Source organism: Stylophora pistillata, chromosome 4 (genome assembly GCF_964205215.1).
Source record: "Stylophora pistillata chromosome 4, jaStyPist1.2, whole genome shotgun sequence".
Taxonomy (NCBI): Eukaryota; Metazoa; Cnidaria; class Anthozoa; order Scleractinia; family Pocilloporidae; genus Stylophora; species Stylophora pistillata.
In genome coordinates, this window is record NC_142522.1 from 31746706 (window position 1) to 31765951 (window position 19246).

Consider the following 19246-nt stretch of genomic DNA (forward strand, 5'->3'; position numbering starts at 1 on the left):
GCAATTGCTCCGAGTTCCAAGTTACTAAACAAAATTCGTGTTCTTGCTAATCATGGCTTTGCGAACAAGGTCTCATTGGAGAATCGTCTACTCAATGAGTTGCGAAAGTGGAAAGCCCTAGCCTTCAAGCCATTCAGGATTCTCAACTCGTGCCCTGGTCAATTTAAAGCTTTAACCTTGACTCCCGAGGAACCCACGGCCACGAGTATTTCACCGTCATCCGTGCCGGAGGAAAGGAGGTAAAGGGAAATTTGAACTTTGCCTAGCTAGAGTGGGGAATTTGAACCGGAGGTGTCAAGTCTTTCCAGCGGAATACAAATGTTTGAATTTGAAGGAAGGTAAATATTTCTTTTCGCGACCAAATGGCACAAAAGAAAAGGTCCTCTAGGTCTCATTTTTAAAGCGTGGTCCATTTGTAGAAAGTCACGGTCGCTTGTTTCGTGTCTTCCCGAAGAAATTGGGTGGGGCATGTGAACCCAATTTTTGCCCAAATCTTCGAAAGTTCAAAAGCAAAGGGGAATGCCCGGGGGAGAGGATGTTGACTTCAACGTATGATCGACGCAAAACGATAACAATTACATAGTTTCCAAATGTTTCAAGTGGTGGCCAGAGGGCATTAACCATCGTAATTAACCATAATTGCTGTTATAATTCTGCTTTTATACCGAACGATATTACCACTAGATTGGCCTTCACGTGATCGCCTTCTATTCGAGAGACTATCTTCGAATAACTTCAGCGGAGCTGTCATGTTTTCAGGTGTAGACAGGTAACCTCTTTCCCTACCCCTAACTGTATCTACGTATGGCTGTAGTTACTAGAATTCACTGGACTGCAAAGTTCACTGGTTCACACTAGTTAACTTCACCTCGTGTTTTACCCCAAAATGACCATTTCCTAAAGTGGTAACTGAGGAGTCACCCCCCCCCCCCCCATAAGAAGCCTTTAATTGGAATGTCTCTTTCAGAGGTTTTTTTTTTTTTTTTTTAATTTCTAAATATAGCTGTTTGAAATGATCGGTGTTACACTGTGGCCCATTAATCTTTTTTTTTTTTTTTCCTAACCATTTTAACTGGATTACCGCAGTAGAGTAAGACTAGAACGGAACATATGCGAACCATGCTAGTAGTCCACCCAATAAATCCTACCCATCCCACCCCAGGGGATGGGCATCCATCACAAAGTAATTTCGTGCGTGGGAAATTAACGTCTCCTACCCCTAACCCTGTTGTTCGTCCCTATTCGAGAAGACTACAATATCTAACCATTTCTTGATGTCATAGAAAGGTAGCATATTCTTCTCAGTTATTTTAAGACCATGAGTATCGGTGCGGCTGGGGCTCGAGCTCTCGACCTCCCGCACAACAGTCCAGCGCTCTATCCATTGAGCTAACCAGGAGGCAGTTCATTCCTGCTATAAATATTGTGTCAATTATTCGCTCACGTAAGGAATGTTGGGAGTGGACTAGTTTACCGCCAAGGGTTTACAAGAGCAGAAGTTCTGTGACCAAACGGACGTAAAGACAGCAGAGTGACAATAACTCTCAATAAAGAAACGACAACTTTAAATTTAAACTTACAAGACATGTTTCGACATTCTCATGTCATCTTCAGTTGCATATGAGCTTTTAACGGTTGTACATTTGAATTCATATTAAGGTACGTTATAAATTACGTGTCAGGGCTTACGTTACAATTTGAATATGAAATACGCGAAAATGAAAATAGCTCGCGCATAACTGGACCAGGGTAACGTAAGCCCTAACATGTAATTTATAACGTACCTTGATATAAATTCAAATCGGTACAACCGTTAAAAGCCCATATGCAACTGAAGATGAGATGAGAATGTCGAAACATGTCTTGTAAATTTAAATTTAAAATTGTCGTTTCTTTATGGAGAGCAGAAGTTCTGTTTTAAAATTTGCTTTAATCTGCCCTTCGCATAAAAATTAAAATATCTTCCCTAAGCAGTTATAAACTGAGATTTGTCCTCATGATTAGGTCGAAAACTTCTTTGAATTATGACCAGGTTTCGCTCTGGAAATGTCTTGTACTTTCTAATGTCTTCAAAAATTCCTCGGCTTTAGGTCTGTCCATTTTACCTTCCTTAATGAATATTTCAAGAAGGGCATCGGTAACATCGGTGGGCATGCGCTGAGAGTTTCTGTACATAACGTGGAGAGAAAAAAACGTCAAAATCCACAGATATTTTACTATCATTGCTAACCACTAACTTTTTTACCGATGAAATTCTTTTTAAGGCTGTACTTTCAGCAAGTTCCTTTCAGAATAATTTTAACGCACCATTTACTTTCGATCAAGTGCAGCTTCCTCGCATGTTATTACAAAATGAGCTCTGAATATGTTAGTGTCCGAAGGTACAGCTGCCCATCCTAATTCTCCTTGAAAAGAAAAGCTGCTTTCAAATAATCCTTTCCCTTTCTTGCGCTATTCTTTAAAATTTACAACAGAAAAAATTCAAAATGGTAGAGACTTCCACGAGCAGAACTTCGCCTGAAGATTTTCGTTTTCCCCGACAAGTGCTTTCTTCAAGTCACCGACACTAAGAAATTCTGTTCGGCGTTGACAAGTCTCCTGGTTAAAAAAAATGAACATAAAAAACTACCACCTCAGTTTTAAGAAATGCGTATTTTCGAGAAAAAACTTGTCACATTTTGCCCATAACACATCGCCACGGAAAATTATCAAGGTTAAAGTGGGAGGGGTACCTGGAATTATCACACCCATGAAAGTTTGAAAGTCCGCCCATAAAACAAACCAGGTTCACTCCCACATTTCCGAGTTCGTCCCTTAATTTTTCAACTCTTTTTAGCCAAACATGTGTTTTTTTTGGTAACGAAATAACAATGAATTTTAAACTTTTGTGAGGCGAACTTGCAATGGGACGCAAAACCACATAGAAAAGCTTGCTACTGATGGGAAAGGGAACTCATACCCGGCTATGTAAAACCATCCTTGCTTGTTGACCAGAAGATCCCAGATGAGAGAGCTGTTTTCCAGTAACCTGTGCTGGACGTAGATCTTTTCTTCCTGTATAAAGAAACAATCAAAAACGATTAATTAGAGCGAATAAAAATATAGAAAATAATACTGATCTACCTTGTAAACATGGCACAAACGATGACTGAATATCGCGGTTGGAGAGTAAAATTACCATAGAAACTTAGTACCAAATAAACCAATTTCTAACTGGAAGAAAAAATAATTGCTTTATCGTACAAGACTATTGTCACCAAAATTAGGACAAAATTTTCAAAATTTCGTTTTATTTTCCCTTTTGTTAGAGAAAGTAGTTAAGTGTGATCCTTTATTTAGCATCAAATTTTACTATTTCTTGTTATTTCTTTTTAAGGCTTTAGAATTATCTAATATGTTGTACAGTCTAAGGAGTGAAATATGTGATTTGCGACAGGTATCAACTGCTAATGAGTCTATGTACCAAGGGGGCTACAAGTCACCCATGTTTGCTTACCTGATCTCTTGAAAAAGCAGTAAACAACCTTAAACTGCCATCCTCAACCAATGCACGCCATTGATCTCGGAAAAAGAAATCTTTGCTACAATTCCGACAGCCGAAAAACAGCACACATCCTTCAAGAAGACAACAGAATAATACAACTAATACAGATCGTCACTTGATTCATTAAAAAAAATTAACTACAAGGAAATTCAACGGGAAAAAACCGAAAAACTAAATTAAAACAAGAGATTTACCCTTTCTGAAGTGACAACATTGATTTTAGTGACGCCAAAGTAAATAGAGGCGTACAGACTGACCCCACAAAATGACCTGACTCTACCGCCGATCAAAACAGATCTATCCCAACTTACTTGAGCTAGCAAAACTGACAAATCAGCTGTCGTGAATCACACCTTCAAACTTCATCGATTTTTTTAATATTATTTTATTCTAAAGATGACTTCAGGGCAGGTCGTGGAAACGTCAGTTTATCGGTAGCCGAACACAGTGTTTTGTTTTTTCTTTTAACCGTACCCTCAAAGAAACGATTACAGAAGACATTCAATGATTTCAATTGACTGATTAGATAACAAGGTTGCACTACTAAAATAGCTCACTTGTGTTGGTTCTAAGGAAATGGATACCTTAATACAATCTCCCCTCTTGCTTCTAAAACAAACCTTGGCTTACCTCCGGCCGACTGTGACACTCTTTCTTCGATAAGACTTCTAAATGGTGCACAACCAGTACCTGTGGGAAAAAGAATGAGTAGAAGATTCGGCGTACTGACACGCGACTTTATTTTCAGGTGCCAGTACGCCGAATCTTTCTGCTTTGTCTGTTCAGGATAAAACTCCTGAGTGTTTATGTAAGGTCTCAAAAGAAGACCCTCCAAGTTTTGAAAGTGCTGTTGTCGAAGAAAACAGCCTAGTTTTTGAACAAGCAGATATTTTTAATGACGATATGTTAAGTAGTGACGATATTGTTATTTCGGAGGTCATTTCGAACAACGCTAAGCAAAATGAGGTAGCCGATAGCGACAAAACTTTATGTAGTGACTACTCGCCTTTGGCTAGCAGCGATTTAGAGAATAGTGAACAGGGGTCAACAAGTTTATCCGTCTCGAGGACTTTAAATAACTGAAGCAAATTCTTTTGTACAGCCCGTTAGTAATTATGTAGAGGACAAAGTTGATGACATTTCAATTTCTTTTGCGCCTGGAAGTGCTCTTCTACCTGTTAGCATAAAGGGTCATAATTTTCAATGTCTAATAGATTCCGGAGCTGCTGTCACAGCAGTAAGCGCTAATGTGTGGCGGAAACACTTATGTCACGCTTACCCAGAACTTGGTGTGCCTGATTCAGAAAGTGTGACTACAGTAAATGGTTCTCGTTTGACTACTGTAGGAAAGACTTTGATGGAATTTGTTATTGATTCTCGTATATTTACTTTCGAAGTATGTGTGATAGAGGACCTGTCTTTTGATGTTATATTGGGTAGAGATTTTCTTAAACGGTTTTGTTTCAAAGTTGATTTTAAGGATGGATTAGTTAGTTTTCCCTCTGAGCCCAGTCCTTTTCCTTTTGAGGGTGTGCGCGTAGATGACGACGATGATCTAATTGATGAAGCCTTCATTTCTTCTGTCCATGCCTCTCATAGCTTTGTGATTCCACCTCAGTCAGAAATATTGATTTCTGGGGAGCTTGAAGACTCGTCAAATAAGTATGGTATCGATGGCATGATTGTCCCAAAGCCTGATTTATCTCACCGTTATTCGATTTTTGGAGCGTCCGAGCTTGTTAGTGTTGCAGAGGATGGTACAATCCCTATTAGGTTGGTTAATCCTTCTTTTAAACCAGTGAAAATTTACCGAAGGACTCGTCTAGCTAATTTTGAGGAGATAGATCGCAACATAGCTACTTTCGAGTTGAACGCAAACGAAAAACTACGCGAAAGTCATTGTTCTCTTAGTAGTGACAACGAACCAGAAGAATGTGATTATTCTCAGTTGCCTGACTTATCTGATAGTATACTGTCAGCTGATGAAAAAATTAAATTTCGTGATTTGTTTAGTAAATACCGTGATGTGTTCGCTTTTTCTGATGCCGAATTAGGTAGAACGTCGTTAGTACAGCACGTGATCGATACAGGTGACGCTACACCAGTTAAAAAAATGCCCGAAACATCGAGCCTTGAAAACGCTCTACAACAATTAAACCATACAGTTTTAAATACCAACACACAACTTCAAGCTTAAAATGATAAAATGGATATATCAACAAAGTTGAAATGGTAAATTGGCCACCGTAACGATTACAAAAGCTGACGTTTCGAGCGTTAGCCCTTCGTCGGAGCTCCGACGAAGGGCTAACGCTCGAAACGTCAGCTTTTGTAATCCTTACGGTGGCCAATTTACCGTTTCAACTTTGTTGATATATCCAAATTATTTCGTTACTCCCACCGACGCAGCCCCAAACAGTTTCTTTCGAAACTATCAGCCTTTATTAAATGATAAAGTCTAGGGTGTAATTCATCAATGTCTTAACTTGTTCATAAACCGAATCAAAGTAACCAGCGAGAAGATACATTCACTGCTGATGTCTAACAGGCATTTCTTTAGGAAGCAGACGCGGTTTTCCATGAGTGACATGGATAAAGAAGAGCATAATTTAGAAGCAAATGCAAGTTATGGAGAGCACTGTTCTAAAAATAGCTTTGACATTTGTTACGCGGGATATCTTTTCCCTGAAACCGGGTAAATGCATTGTTTATCTATAGAAAACTCAGTTTTGTTCTACACAGGACTATTACCTCAGAAAAAAAAAAACACGCTTAAATACGAATCTAAGAAGAATAAAGGCACACGTGTTTCACCAATCAAGTTACAATGTATATATGCTCAAAAACCAGCGTAAGATTTCCTTTTTACCTGGGCCTACCATGACAATAGGGGAATCTAAAGCCTTGGGAAATGATATAGTTCCTTTCTTCACCCAAACAGGGACACAGCAATCTTTGTTCAAAGGGTCCAGGGAGGCCAGCCATGTGGAGCATAGGCCTTGCCTTGGTTTGACAAGTTTAGTTTTGTAGTTTACAACAGCTACCAGTAATTGAACTTCATCTGGATGAGCCTGTCAAGATGGGATCAAAAGTTCTCTCATTAAGTAAGCGACTGAATGCAGAATAACTGCGAATTTTCCTGTAAAAGGAGGAATGTGTTTGTATCTTATATAGAAAGTTGGCAATTTCTTAAAATATTTCCAAAAGTAGTTCTTTCAGAAGGGAAGAGGCTAAAATCGACCATCAACCTCTCCGTTTGCGTCTCCTCTCGCTTCTACCGATCTGACGTCCCGGCTTTCTCCCTTGTGCACACGTAACTAATGTCTTTGTCAATATTAAGGCTTCCGCGTGGAGAGTTTGTAGAGGCTGTTAAAAGGTATTTATAACATTCAGTTTCCTGGATCCAGGCAGTCTTACCTTCAAAGAAGAAGCAATAGAAAAAGCTCGAGGTTGAATTGGTGGAATGAGGTCAAATAAATACTCGAACGGGATGTTCGCACTTGCAGAAGGAAAGTCTTGAAGAACCTATGGACAGACATTTTTCACACCATTCATCAAACACCATCTCTATTTATAATTAAATCCAAAAAGTTAATTTCTTGTTCCTTAAAAACAGAGAATCGAAGCAACATTCAGGTTAGCGCACTGGATTTCAAGATTTAAAGGTCAGCGGTAGACACCTAACCGGGTCTTTGCGTTGCGTTCTTGGTCAAGAATATTTTTTTTTCAATTAACACCACTCCCTGTTTTTAGGTATGCAAATGGTGTGGTAAACCGTAAGGGAAATTGCTGGAGTCTACTTACGCTCAAAAGACGTAGGAATATCCTTCGTGACCTCATGTAGCAGAAAACGGGAGCAATGGATTACCAGGGTCGAGAAATCTCATGTCTACGGTATAATTTTCTCTGTTGCAATTGTTAAAATGATAACAAAATCTCCTCTATAAATAAATTGACTGTGAAAAAAGGGTACCAGTGAGCTACCCTCCCCTCCCCTCTCCTGCAAGATTTTGAAAAATTAATTCACTATACTTAACACTAGTAACAACAAAGCCATGATTACCTCCAAAGTTGTCCTTTTCTGTCTGTAGCAATATGAATAAAGTTCTTCCTGAAAGTAAAAGTCATCCGAGAGAAAAGGATCACATAAAATAATAATGATAATAATAATAATTATTAATATTATTATTGTTATTATTATTATTAATCATTTTTTTAATTTTATACTTAATCACCTCTCAGTAAGATATCATGACAACTGACACTTCCTTTCTCAGAATGACAATCTTTCATCCTAGGGCATATTAAATGGAAACAGGAGGCGGCGTGGCCAAGTGGTTAGGGTGCTAGACTCGTCATCTGGTGTCCCGGGTTCAAGTCCTCCACCCTGCCACTCAATGGATTTGTTCTCGGTTGCCCCTAGTTCAACTCCTTGGCTGTGCTCTGTAAATAGCCCACTGGTCTGTAAGCACTTAGGTAGTCTACATTGTGGCTGAAAAGCCCCTATGGGGAAGCTTCAAATAAATTTTTTTTTTTAATGACTGAAGCCTCTAGGCCTGCCCTGAGCAAGTATTTCTGTACAATCAGCTTTCTAGATCTAACTTTATATGACAACAACTGACTTTGAAGCCTTAATGTTGTAACCCACACACAGGAAATTCTTCAGTTGCACAAGAGTGCTGACTAAGATTCAGCCACTACTAAACCAGAAACAAATCATTATAAGCCACTTACAGTACAGCTCAGAGGTACATGGCCAATGCACATGCAAAACCTTTGCACGTTTTTTGGCTTACAAAAAAAGGAAAAGTGTGTCTCAAGTGGGTTTTTGCTTTTGTTACTCAATGCAGTCAGTTTGCCTTGTTCTGCATTGTTTAAGAAAATAAAAAGATTTCTAGTTTTAAAATACCACCACTGAAGCATTAAATTAATATTTGCATATCTCAACATCTAGAGGATGCAGTCGCTTTGATTTCAATTAAAAGTTAAAACAACTTTTTATGATTCAATTATTATTTCATAAGTATGTTTGTAAAAGTATTTAAGATGTGAGTAATAATCTCTATACACTTTTTTGTTACCAGTTAAATACAGCAAACTTTGCATGTACCTGACCCTCTGCAGAGCAAAACTCTTGAAGTTTTTCCTTTTCCAGGTCTGAACTTGTGAAATGGGAAAGAAGCTCAAAGAAGTATCTTCTTGGAACACCTTGGATGTCTAAATAATGTTCCACAAGATGCTGAATGGAGCATGGCTGGGGAAGCTGGTGTGGAACATGTAGATCTATCGTGTTAAATCAGGAAGTTTAGCATTAAATCATGTTTAGAAAAGCTCGAGCAGTTTTATCTGTACGGATCTGCTCACTATTTAAAACATATATTTTATTTGAAGGGACTATCATACAGATTTTAGAAATAAAAATGAAATATGAACTGATCCTAGAGATACTGACAAAATTATATAGACAACCACTAACTAGTTTTAGAGAAATCAAGAATAATGAATCCCACTAAAAAAATTCAGATTTTTCTTTGCACATTCAGAACCAATACTTTCAACATATTCTACAGAAGTTACCAGTAACTCCCACTCTGTTTAACATCACTTAAATTCAGAAAAAAGAACATCCACTGGGCATTGTGAAAAGTGACTGATAACAGATCACTTAGCAGATGCTTGCATCTTTCAAATTACAGATATCAGTTCTGCAAACCCTTTACCTAAATCATTCTGTTCAAGGTAAAATGTTTGGTCGCATTGAAGTGATAAATGATTGATAAATTCTTGTACAACATCATGTAGATTACTTGGCTGTACCATAAGGACATCACCTGGAGAGTGGCTACAACAGAATAACAACACAAACAATTTGACTATTAATAATAGTATTCACATCATAACTTAATTTAAAATCTAAAATAATTGGAAATTTAATAAAGAATGTACAAAGTATCTAGTATACCTTATTATTACCTTTAGTTAACAAGATTATCTACATCTAGCATTTTAAACATTAACGTTAAGAAGGTATCTAATGGATTGCTATAAATCTCAAGATCTCAGATAATCTTTAGGACCCCCTAACAATTTTTTTAACACAAGAAAACAAACATTTACCATATCATGACCTTGATCCCATGCAATAAGACAAAAACATGCTTAATTAGAACTATTTCTGTGCAGTTTCACAAACAGCTAAAAAACAAACATGCTTTCGCATTAAGAGACCAAGTTGTCAACTTGCTGGATAGATAATAAAACAAATTAAAGTTGCTATAAGATTAACCAGCCATTAGTGAAGGCAAGTTTTATGGGAGGGGTTAACAGGGTGCTGTAAGACCTTCACATTTTTCTTTGCCCTTAGCACATCTTAAGTCTAAAAAATATGTTCCACAGGAGCTTGCATCTAAGTGCATTAGCAATTTAGTTTTGCTGTAGTTGTTACGATATGTGATTTATCAACAGCTTGCCTTATTTGGTTATCTGCTAAATAAGCAGTGATTTTACTGCTCAAAAGATTTGCCTCCAACATGGCATGTTGAGTGTTTTTTACAACACAGAACAACAAAAAACACTGTAGTTTAGATTGAATTTCAGACAAAGTGATTTCAAACTACAATTTGGTTTGACTTGAATTTTAATTTTTCTGGATAAACCACCATGATCCTTAACCCTTTCATTGCCAGGAATGATCAAGAAATAATTTCTCAGATAATAAGAATGAAGAAAAGTATCGAGTGAGGGATACTCTTTGATTCAACACCAAATTCACAGAAGTACTAAGCACTTGCTACATGAATAAGAAATAATTTGAAGACCATACAAGGAGTCACTTTTGAGATCTTGGAAGTGAAAGGGTGAGACAAAGGAAAACACAAAACCCTTTTAAATCACAACTTTTTTATAAACTGAATATATACAGTGTTAGTACCTCATTCCAGAACCCTTGATATCAAACTGAACCAGCCTTACATCTTGCCAGTGATCTGGTGCAGTCACACGATTGTTTGATATCAGCCGTGCATTGAAAGGATGTCTTCTGCATGGACTGGGATTGGAAGTAACTGATTGGATACAAACACTGGAAAAGTTAGTAAGAGTTAATGAATTACTGACCAAAATTGTAATTTTCTTACTTCAGCCTACTGTACCTTTATTTTCCATCAACAAGCTTTCACATGCTTTGTCTGTGTCCTCTATTACATGATTATTGCTATCAACAAAGACCACCTTGAATCTTGATGGAGGCCTGTATACAAAGCAAATCAATCAATAAATGTTCTTAAATTCAATGCATCTTCATTTGTTACCTTTATCTGTCCATTTTCCAGTAATTTTCTTGATCTTATTGTATGACCCATAATGTTTACAAGGACAACAAGAGGTTTCTACCTTATGGGGCATGGGATCAACAACATTAAAGAAAAGATAGTACCATTTGTTCAGCCTCTTTGTGCTGTCCTTTCCACAGAAGAAATATCTTCCAAGAAAAACACTCCTATCTAAAGCTTGCCAGTTTTTAATATTCATGATCTCTTATATCAAATTGAAGATAGAACTCAAAGAGAAGATAAAGACCAATTATAGCCTGGGAATACATTGTCACCTCACCTAACATTAGCACTGATGATCTCCTTTCCAGGGGGCAGAGGATGTATTCTAAGCATTTTTTCCCAGAGTTGATTCAACCAAGGATCAACAACTGCATCTGGCCTAAAATAAAATAAAATAAAATAAACTCTTTAATTTTCTAACATTAATGCACTCATCGCATAGGATGCACTGACTGATGGAATTTTTTATTCAGAACATAGCATTTACAGTAGAAAAACTACCTTGAGCAAGTTACAACTGACATATATGGCAAGGTAAGACCACCAAGCAGGAGAAAGAGGTGGTCTCTTTTTTTCAAAGGTTGCTTTTAGGTTCCAATCAATCAAGATATCCTTGCTGTATTACCCCCAACACTAAGACTAAGCGTGAGCTCAACATGACTGGATTTTGGCTGAGTTCTTTTTCTTTTGCATTTTTATGGACCAAGACAAAGTCAAGGCCTGTAAAAATGAAAACAAAAGAACAAAGGTTACATCCAACCATCTAAGCCACATAAGCTTTGTCAATATAGTATTTATCATTTAGCTACACAATTTCACTTTACTGTGAATCAAGAGCCAAGGAAGAAAGCCAACCGGTTTTGTAGCACAATAAACCCACAGGAATTCTTTATGTTTTCTTAATGTTCTGATTGTCTTCCACCACTTTTTGTGACTCCATTGCCAGCATTGTCCAAAAACAACGAAATTTCTAAGTCTGCTGCGAGCAATCTTTTCCTGCACCAAATCAAAGTAGACAATGTCAAGCAGGCAAGATAGAGCCATTTTGCCTGCTCAGGTAGCCTGTCAAAACACAAGATTCACTACATATTGCCCACCAATGAAGTATTACTGATCTAACCTAAGTAGACAAACAGACACTGGCTGACTGCAAAGAGGAACTTTCACAAGTTACTAATCCCAAACCTGGAACGTACCCAAGATCATGCTGGTCATCTGCTAAACCAACTTTTTGAAGTTCTGTACCACCCAGCTGGATCAGTCTCTTGTTCAACTTCTTGGCAATAAAGTTGAATCTGAAATATATTAAATATCACTTCAATCAGAGAAGACTAACTACAAATAACTATGATTCATAATATTCACTATTTATCATCATCACAAAGAATAAAAACTTGGATAGTCTTGTTTTCACAAGGTTATTGTCATCTAAAGTGATCACTTCACTGACCAAACATTCTTTGATGTGCGAGAACTGTATAAGACTCCAAACGAATCTTTACATTAAACAAAAATGGCGACTAAAACCAAAACCGAAAACAACAACAACACCATGAGGTCTCAAATTACATCATTATCACATGATATCAATCATAGGTATGTAAAGCGTACAAATTGAACTAAAACAATGTAGTTATAGTCGCAACAGTTATTGTGTTGACATTTTTCACAGCCACCTTAATTATGTCTCTAATTCCCAACTATGTCTCAAATCACTTTCTGAACCTACTTTGGATATGATGAATCACCTAACCCTAAAACAGCAAATGACAACCCAGATAGAGAATTAACTGGGAGGTTTCTTCGGAGAATAAATCTCCAGAATTTCTGTAAAAGATCAAACAACATGTTTTAAGTTTTATTGATGTTTTGTTTTAGTTTTTATGTTTCTGTTTTTTTTTTTTTTTTCATTTTCTCGTCAATCAACTATAACTGTTCTATTGGTCTGAGGAATAAATTTAAAGTTCTCTCACTTTATCTAAGGGTGAAAGTTGTGCTTTAATAGGTTAAAAAGAGGAAGGGTTAAGAGCTACTTTTTCAATTCATTATTTACCATTTTCGGACTGAAAATTAAGGAAGAGTAGAGTAAGACTTTTGTTTAATGAGAAATAACTTAATAATTGTAGCAAAAAATATAGATATGGTATAGCAGTAACAACCTTCATATTATCAGGTTCATCTCCTTGACCTGTTGTTGCACATACAAATATTACAAGCTCCTCTTCAATCAGCTTCATCTGAAAAACATACAAGTCATTTAAAAGACTTAACATGTACTTACGTAACGAAAAATATTTTAACACTAAAGAAAGCAAAAACTACAGTCATCTGATGAAAGACATACCACATTGTAATCGTCTAGAGCCAAAACACGCGCTGATAAATATCTCCTTTTGGCTTCTCGACCGATTCTTTCAGCAACCTCTTGGGCAGTCCCAGTTTGAGAGCCATACAACACAGACAGTCTTCTTCCGCCGGTCTTAGTTGATTCGTCCGCCATGATGGAAAATTCCACTGAAAATACCTCTGACCAGAAACGATTGCGGTCTAGGAGCTAGCAACGGTCACGCCATACCTACCTCGGTAACGCCGTTCGCTTGGATAGATCAGCGAAGACATGGCATCCAATCTCGATTTTTCAGAGGATATCGAAGAAGCTAAGGTATACATGGCCAAGAAAAATGTTTTCCAATTGTTCGAGGTGAGATATATCTTCCTCCGTCTTTTCTTGAGAGCCGAGATTTGTTGATTGTTCGCTGAAATAATGTAGTTGACATCGGACAACATGAGCTCCTCATCTCAAATCACAGGAGCGTTTTTTCAGTCGATGTCATACAATTACCGCTTTAAGCATGAAGAATCATTCTTTGTTTACCTCTAAAACATTTTTACCACAACATGTTTGGCTGAATAAAAATAACTTGCGACGTTAACTAATTCAGTTTCGTAGTTACACGGACATCATACTTGCAAAATTGTGGCGATCGGACAACCAAGAACTAACACGTTATTATTCAGATCAAATCATCTCCAATACGGCTACTTTTTAACTTCTCCCTGAAGCATAAAAGAATTTAATCCCAGAGAATGAAATGGGAAAAATTCTATGCAATGCCTTCGTAGTTTAACATTTCAAAGTCATCAAACAGTTTCCGGTAGACCAATCAAGATGACAACAAAACAGATCATGATTTTTTTACGACTGGTAGTTTTACCCTTCAGTTTTAAAGTATAACCCATACAGTGGCAATGTACTTTCCTTTGACATTACTTTTCGATATGATGTAGTCATAAAATAACACAGCGGATAAACTTAAAGTAACTACGCGCGAAGTCCTTGGTTACGTATTCAGTAATTATGCAAGAATTGCTCTTGATCAATAGGTTACTCACAATCCGTTGTAAGGGGGGACTACCGGAATGTTAAGGGCAATATGTATTATGTCTGGCCTAAATCAACTTTTTTTGGCAAATATGTATACAAGGTCCACATTTTACTAGAAGAAGTGGTTCGACAAAGTATCCGGTTCGTATTATGTGCAAGGTGAAGAAACATTTGGCCATTTTGATCTTGACAAACTTTTACAGATCACAACAAGGCTTTTGACAGATGTTTCCTTTCAAAGACCTAGTCCCGTGGCAAACATTTCAAACCTCGTGAAAAGCTTTGTACCCCACTATATTTTGAGTTTTCAAATGATTTTTAACTGCTGAGCGGTGATAAAGAGGGGAATTTAATATTCGCCGATAAAAATGGCCTTATTACGTTAAAGAAAACAAACCTTTTGGTGTTGTGTTTCAAGTTAGTGTCCTCGAGGGATTCTCCTCGCAACTGACCCAATCTTGCTAATTCCATGATCCGAAGAGCTTCGATAAGCTGCGGCTGGCCGGGGGCTGAGGTTGATGCAACACAGATCAGTGATCCAGTGATCTAGAGGACTCTGTTTCCATTTATCATGAACCCCATACATCTCCTTGTCAATGAGAGTGCCAACTTGAGCCACATTCAGATATTTTTCTCTGAAAATTTAGCACTTTCTCCTCCCCTCTCTCTCTTCATTAAGTATTCAATAGTTGTATCCCTCTGCATAACCACCCTTCCTGGGTTTCACGTAGCACTTTAATTTAAGCTTCAGAGTTAATTCTCTGTTCCACCATTTGTGTCCATAGTGCTACGCTGCACAACATTTATATGTACCCTTACTTCCTATTGATATCGATGTCACGGTTGGGGAAATATCCTGTGTAGCTGGTCGTTAGATCGAGTGCGCTTAAAACGAGGGGCGAAGTCTCATGAGGTTTTTTAACGGTAATACTAGAGAAACTATTCGAAGGGTGGATTATTGTTCTGTGTTTGGGAGAGACCTTACATTCTTAGAGTGCATCTCTCCTCTCAGGAAGGTCTATGAGCACTATCGGAATATCAGGGAAACCTGACCAAATACCAGTGGGTAACCGGCCACGACTTAGCATCCCCTTTAGAAGGAAAAGGAATACTCATAGTCGCTGCATGTTACTGAAACCGTAGTAAAGTCCCAGATTAGGTTCCCAGGCTTGTGAGCGACCTTAACTTAATTATCTTTTACCTGTGTACCAAAGGGCACATACGGACGGCAAATAATGCTGAAACACCAAGAAAATATGATAGCCATAGGTAGGGGGGGTTCCCTCTGGCTGGTAATCTTTTAACCAAGAATCTGTAGTGAATGATATTTATGTATGTTTTCTCGATACAGAGCCTTTTGACTGCAGTTGTTCACAATCGACCCGAAAACCCGGTAGAGTTTCTTCAGGAATGCCTAGAAATTGCCAAGCAAAACGAAGACCTTCGATGGAATTCATTTCTTGAGGTGCAAAGCAGAACCAACAAGAGCTCACAGACAACTGGACAGTTTGATAAGGTGTTTAATACAGAACTTGAAACGACACCTAGTGACTGAACATGAAAGATCAAAAGAGACTCTAAAAGTTACTTATTTATTTCCTTTTTACATTAAGAAAGAAATATAGAGACAAATCAATTATATTGAAAATACAGCCTTCTTCAGGTTTGGATCATGTACCAGTGTTCCAAAACTCTGAGCAAGTCACCAGCCTTAACCTTATCATTTAGTATTTTACGTTTTGTGTTTTTTATATGAATTAGAATATGCGTCACGTGCGAATGACTTTAAATCGAGGTAGTAGCTAAGAAAGGGTTGGCGGGAGGGGAGGGGGTCAAGCTTTGAGCGCCTGAACTCAATTTCTGTGTAAAATCGAGGGGCTGTTGTCTCGCAGTTTCGCTGCTCGTGACACAGCTTCATTGCGAGCCTGCACGCAGGTTAGGGAGATCCCCTCTTTGTGAAGAACAGTATGTAATGATTTAGATCGTGGAACCACCTGTTACGCTTTCAAATGGTAGAAAATGTACTGTGTGATCCTCTTTAAGAAAATCAAGGGGAAGGATAAGTAAATTCGTAAGTGCGAAGTCCATCTAACTTGCTTCTTTGTCGTGATCAGATATCAGTTGTTTAAAGCGATGACACTCCTTCGCTTATAATAGGAAATATGCGTTAGCACGGATGAGTATATTTATTCCAAAATCTGAAAAGGCGGTGTTATGTTCTTAACGTATTTGGAACACTTGTGGTATCAGATCAATTTACATCACGACTTTTTGTTACTGAAAGGCGCATAACATCAGAAAGGTTGACCGCCGCAAAAACTGTTACACAGTTCGCAGGGGAAAAAATGAGACGTGGACGTGAGCATTTTTTCCCCTTTGCGATGTGATTGCTCCGAGTCGTCTCTCAAAAATTTATGAGTGTGTCCAGTTATTATGGCTAATATCGTAAATACCTAAAAAATTATACTAGTAAAATGGTTCCATTGAACGCGATTGTTTTTTATTAATGCTTTCATTAAAGAGATTAATTGAGGCAACTTGGTTTCTTTTTGCTTTTTTTCTCAAACGCCTTCAGAGAGGCAAAATGAGACTGACCAGGGAGGTCGAGTCGTACGACTCATTGTGGGCTTTGACGAGACTCATGGGGGGGGGGGGGGGGAGGGGGATAAGAAGAAAGCGACAGAAGGGAAAATTCAAATGTAAGGGTGCCAACTGACCTGTTGGACCATCCTTGCCATATAATTTGGATATATCAACAAAGTTGAAATGGAAAATTGGCCACCGTAACGATTAGAAAAGCTGACGTTTCGAGCGTTAGCCCTTCGACGAAGGCCTAACCCCTCGAAACGTCAGCTTTTGTAATCGTTAAGGTGGCCAATTTACCATTTCAACTTTGGATACAATGAATATATGAAGTTCATATATTTGAACTGCGGTATTGGATACGTATCGTGCATCATGCGTATCGTGCATCATACGCATTTCAACTTTGTTGATACATCCAAATTATTTTGTTACTCCCACCGACGCAGCCCCAAACAGTTTCTTTCGAAACTATCAGCCTTCATCCTTTCCATAACTGGCTGTGGACGTACGTGTTTCGTGACGATGTATTGCTTACATGTTACCTTTGGTTGTGACCGCTGATCACCCTTTTTTATCTAGTTGTAGTTCAGTAATTTGAAGTGGCGGACGTTATGTTATCGCCATGAGGTTGTTTTTCTCATCATGTTACTGGGAAAATAAATTGTTTTGTGATCGTAGGTCGTCTTTACCTGACCTTTTCAAATTCAGAAAACAGAGTGAACTAACCCTGTCCTATGGGCAGTGCGTGTCAATTTTCACCTTCCAATCCGAACCACCCGCGAAACACGGAAGGTTAAAGGATTAAAGAAACAAAAATTCCAGACAGTGAATCAAACTACTCCAATTCGTCTAGCTTTAACACCACACGAGACAATCCACACGCCTAAACTCACAGAGAGTTTACTTTCGCTCTCTGTTTACACCGGAAACATCGAGTTCTTTCCTTGCGGCCAGAGCTACCAAATGCCCATCCTCGGAGACCCAGGGGCAGTGAGTCGATTTCAAGTTAAGGGCAGAAGAGCCCCTGGGGACATTGTCCTACAAGACTAGTTCCAAACGGTCGCAGTCGTTCTGGTATCTGATTGGTGCCAGAAAATCTTTGTGTTTTTCTGCCCAATCAGAGCGAAGTGTCGTTTGGAGTCCTTTCGTGTGTTTTAACATGCACATATTGAACAAGCCTGTTGCTCGCTATGTTTGTCTCGGCCGTGCGACGAAGCTTTGCCCGAGGGGAAAAGTTTCAGTCTCAGCACACAATGTAAGAGAAATCGATCAGATTGTCCGCGAAATCTTACCGGAAATTATACTAAATACTTTCGCAGGTATCACAAGAGAACAAGTTTAAAAGTTTGGGAGGTTCGTATAAAACACAATGGTTGAAAGCATTGATATGTCGCTTTAAACGTTAGATGAGATGTAAGCCTAAATCTTTCAAGATTTTTTTGTATAATTTGCTGTCACTGAAACTTTTCCAATCCCGTGAAGCTATTTCGTCGCACGGGCCACGCAGGTATGTCGAACAACTGGCGCTTACGCATTTTTTTGTGCACGCCCGGCCAAAATCTAATCTAACCTTCGCTTGAAAAATTAAAAAGAAAAGCTGAACGTGGAAACTTTTGTTTATTAGATGTGGGTAGATAACCCTGTACTAAGCTGACATTTGCAATAAGGCAAGCTCGCCCTTTCCATCCAATATTTCTTTTTCTTTGGTTTTGTTTTCCCCAATGAAAGCAGCATCGATTCCCAATGATCAAAGGTAATTAACTTGGTCTTCAACTATCGACAAAAGAGGTGAAGTGACAATGACCAAGGGACTAGAAGAGGATCCATGGCCTTTCGAGCTCAAGAATTTGAACACTCAACGCAGCAGTTGAAAGATTAACTTTCTTCAAACCCCTTCGGTAACTGTCCGAAAACATATCTCCTTTCCACGATGTTCTCGATGATTAGTTTTTGTTCAGATTTTTATTAACTAACCGGAAACACAGCTAAGCTTTCTTTAAGCGCTTGCTGGAGGTCGTCCACGTACTTAACGTTCTCTGCAAGTTTGGCCATATTGTAAAGAATTTACTACAAAGCAACGATTAGAATTTGGCGCGCACAGAAAGCTACGTAAGCGCCAGTGGCTTGACATACCTGCTAGGCCCGTGCGACGAAATAACTTCACGGGCTTGGAAAAGTTTCAGTCACAACAAATTGTACAAAAAATCTAAAAATATTTAAGCTTACATCTCATCTAACGTTTAATGCGACATATCAATGCCTGCAACTATTATGTTTTAAAACGAACCTCGCAAACTTTTAAACTCGTTCTCTTGTGATACCTGCGAAAATATTCAGTATAAATTCCGGTAAGATTTCGCAGACAATCTGATCGATTTCTCTTACATTGTGTGCTGA

General features: G+C 38.3%; 2 protein-coding genes across 2 annotated transcripts; one reads left to right on the forward strand and one right to left on the reverse strand.

Annotated features, from left to right (window-relative positions):
* Positions 1-1910: 1910 nt before the first annotated feature.
* On the reverse strand, positions 1911-13412 carry LOC111338184 (NADPH-dependent diflavin oxidoreductase 1-like). The gene is made up of 16 exons (XM_088758316.1): positions 13223-13412; positions 13038-13115; positions 12608-12705; positions 12075-12173; positions 11156-11257; positions 10696-10793; positions 10476-10608; positions 9265-9386; positions 8655-8827; positions 7608-7655; positions 6962-7069; positions 6414-6615; positions 4175-4234; positions 3497-3615; positions 2960-3054; positions 1911-2167 (listed from the first exon to the last, which is right to left on the reverse strand). The coding sequence occupies exons 1-16, from the start codon at positions 13376-13378 to the stop codon at positions 2023-2025; spliced, it is 1836 nt and encodes a 611-aa protein (XP_088614442.1). The 5' UTR covers positions 13379-13412; the 3' UTR covers positions 1911-2022.
* Positions 13413-13433: 21 nt separating this feature from the next.
* On the forward strand, positions 13434-15978 carry LOC111338204 (adenylate kinase isoenzyme 5). Its single transcript, XM_022944640.2, has 2 exons — positions 13434-13579; positions 15615-15978. The coding sequence occupies exons 1-2, from the start codon at positions 13496-13498 to the stop codon at positions 15816-15818; spliced, it is 288 nt and encodes a 95-aa protein (XP_022800375.1). The 5' UTR covers positions 13434-13495; the 3' UTR covers positions 15819-15978.
* Positions 15979-19246: the final 3268 nt, after the last annotated feature.

Bases quoted from the DNA above. Each gene is read 5' to 3' on its own strand.
- LOC111338204 (XM_022944640.2), top strand. From the start codon at position 13,496: ATGGCATCCAATCTCGATTTTTCAGAGGATATCGAAGAAGCTAAGGTA. The intron at 13,580-15,614 runs GTGAGATATATC...TTCTCGATACAG, and splicing joins ATGTTTTCCAATTGTTCGAG to AGCCTTTTGACTGCAGTTGT.
- LOC111338184 (XM_088758316.1), bottom strand. From the start codon at position 13,378: ATGGCGGACGAATCAACTAAGACCGGCGGAAGAAGACTGTCTGTGTTG. The intron at 9,387-10,475 runs GTACTAACACTG...ATTCTGTTGTAG, and splicing joins ATCAAGGGTTCTGGAATGAG to CCACTCTCCAGGTGATGTCC. The intron at 2,168-2,959 runs GTATGAGTTCCC...CGTTATGTACAG, and splicing joins GGATGGTTTTACATAGCCGG to AAACTCTCAGCGCATGCCCA.